Genomic DNA, 2,249 nt, shown 5'->3' with positions numbered 1-2,249 from the left:
CGCTCCCACAATGATATGCATATGCAAAATTCAAAGAGCACGAACGTACATGCCACTCGACACCTTCCTTCGAGGCGCGGCACGGCGGGAGTCCGGAATGCGGTCGCCGATTTCCTTGTCATCAGTGCACGCACGAGTAGCTGCGGCCAGCGTCCTATGTCGCTGTCGTTCCAAGTGTCCTCACAGGATCTATCCGTGTTGCACATCTGCATCATATGCAGCAAACATCTACGACACAGTCGTGCCCGATGAGACTTTTGCATGCGGCTCATTTCTTGCTCTTGCAATCCCAAGAAGCGTCCAATAACACAAAACGTCCGCCTTACCACCTGCTCGAAAATCCATGAATTCGTGGCCCCCTCCTCATCTGCCTCACCCATGCCGGGAACTCGTTCCCAGATCCACTAGTATACCCGCCGTTCGCTTCTTGGAGACGGGTGGTTGGCCAGGGTCGATTGACGTCTCAGCAGCTGCGGGGACAGTGCACCCGATTCGAGCGGCTCATCTGCTGTGCCTAGTCGCCGCTGCCCCATGACAAGCAGTAGATGTTTCATGTGCCCGTCGTTAAGAGGCTTTGCAGCCGAGCGTCCATCTTCCCGCTCAGGCGGTCTTGGACGACGGTGATCGGGTCGTCCACTGGGTCTAGACTCGGCATCGACGTGCATGCATTTGTGCTTGCCTACCGTGATCGCGCGGGACGCCGGTCGGAACCACACGAAGACGCATTCTGCAGCAACATCGAGCCCGATAAGCCACCTTCTATGGCCGAGTTCGACATGACATACCGAGGGGACACTTGCTCACGACACCGCACACACCGCGGTGGCGCACCTTTGGCACCTTTCTCCGAGTTGGCTGCTTCAGCAAAGAATCCACAAGCCATCTTCAAGGCTTCCTGAGCATCGCGGTATACCTTCCCAAACTCACAAAAAGCATTGATTGCTGCTTGTAGCTTGAAGACACCGGGAGATGGGAGATGGGGAGAAGTCAGATCATCGCATCTGTCTCACCCATGCCGCAAATTCGCTCTCGAATCCAGCATTTGGCTCACCACTCGCCGTTCCGGGACGGGAGGTCTACCAGGTCGACTGATGTCCCAACAGCCGTGTGGACGGCGCATCCAGGATGCCCGCTCATTGCCTAGCAGCCGCGGTCCCAAGACAAGCGATAGATCTTTCATGCGACCCAGTTGCTCGTCTAGGGAAAGACATATCTCCCGAGAGGTTCTACAACCGACCGTCCATCTTCCCGCTCAGGCGGTCTTGTACGACGGTGATCCGGTCGTCCACTGCGCTGAAGCTGTCCTCCCATCTTGCGGTTGATGTCCCAGAGCTTCGTCTCCAGGTTGTCTATGCAAGTTTTCGGCTGCGCCGCACGTCTGCACTCGGCAATGACGGACGCGTCTCGTGGCTGACACCGGACGAGTGCACGCGGTCTTGCCTGCCGCGATCCCGGGTCACTGCTTGGAATCGCACGAAGCGCATGTGAGGACACGTTCTGAAACGATATTAATCGGGTGTTTGCTACGTTCGAGAACGTACCGGATGGGAAACCCGCTCACGACACTACACACACTGCGGTTGTTCGCCTTCGGGTCAAGGTTGGCGACGCGAGCGCCGTCCCGGGCGTCGGAGAAGCGAACGGACGCGCTCCCGGGCGGCGGGCGACCCGGATGTGCTTCGCAATTGCGGCTGGGCGCAGCCGACGTGGGGCTTGGGAGGGCGCGACGGCGTCGCACTTTGCGGGGGGTGGTCCGTGCACGCTGTCCTGGGACGGGGAGGGGATAAGAAGAGGATGGGGGAGAGCGGGCCTCCTCGAACATCGACAGTTTTTCCCCCCTGCAGACGGGGTCATGGTGGAGGGGCGTCAGCGGTGGTCGAGGCGTGTGGTGGTCCGTCTTGCTGCGTGTGGGGTGCTGTTGATTGAGGCGGTCGACGGAGATCAGCTCCTTGATGACTGCCCGGTCGACCAGCCCGCACGGCGCGACTCGCTCTTCTTGCAGCAACGAGCACTCGCTGGTGGAGAGCCCGGCCCCATGGGACGTCAACGTCGGGACCGTCGGCGCCGCGCCGCAGACGCCAGTCCGGTGCAGGGCGAGCAGCGAGGAAGAGGAAGAGGACGCGGGCCTGACGCACGCTGTCACGGACGTTGGACAGACGCCCCTTTTGCCGCCCATTCCCCTCCCTTTGACGCCCACCTTCCATTCGCGGACCACTTTCCTTTTCTAGCCCATCCCAATTTGGACACTG

The 2,249-nt window shown here is 60.1% G+C and overlaps 1 protein-coding gene across 1 annotated transcript; it reads right to left on the bottom strand.

Annotated features, from left to right (window-relative positions):
• Positions 1–1,349: 1,349 nt before the first annotated feature.
• On the bottom strand, positions 1,350–2,176 carry DICSQDRAFT_176116 (uncharacterized protein; the record flags this gene model as incomplete). Its single annotated transcript, XM_007371891.1, has 2 exons — positions 1,350–1,440; positions 1,542–2,176. 2 exons carry the CDS (start codon positions 2,174–2,176, stop codon positions 1,350–1,352), a joined length of 726 nt encoding a protein of 241 aa, XP_007371953.1.
• Between the last annotated feature and the right edge of the window lie 73 nt (positions 2,177–2,249).

The sequence above is a fragment of the Dichomitus squalens genome (assembly GCF_000275845.1).
Source record: "Dichomitus squalens LYAD-421 SS1 unplaced genomic scaffold DICSQscaffold_434, whole genome shotgun sequence".
Classification (NCBI taxonomy): domain Eukaryota; kingdom Fungi; phylum Basidiomycota; class Agaricomycetes; order Polyporales; family Polyporaceae; genus Dichomitus; species Dichomitus squalens.
The sequence above is the reverse complement of the archived record's forward strand: the minus strand, read 5'-3'. Positions and strand labels throughout refer to the sequence as shown.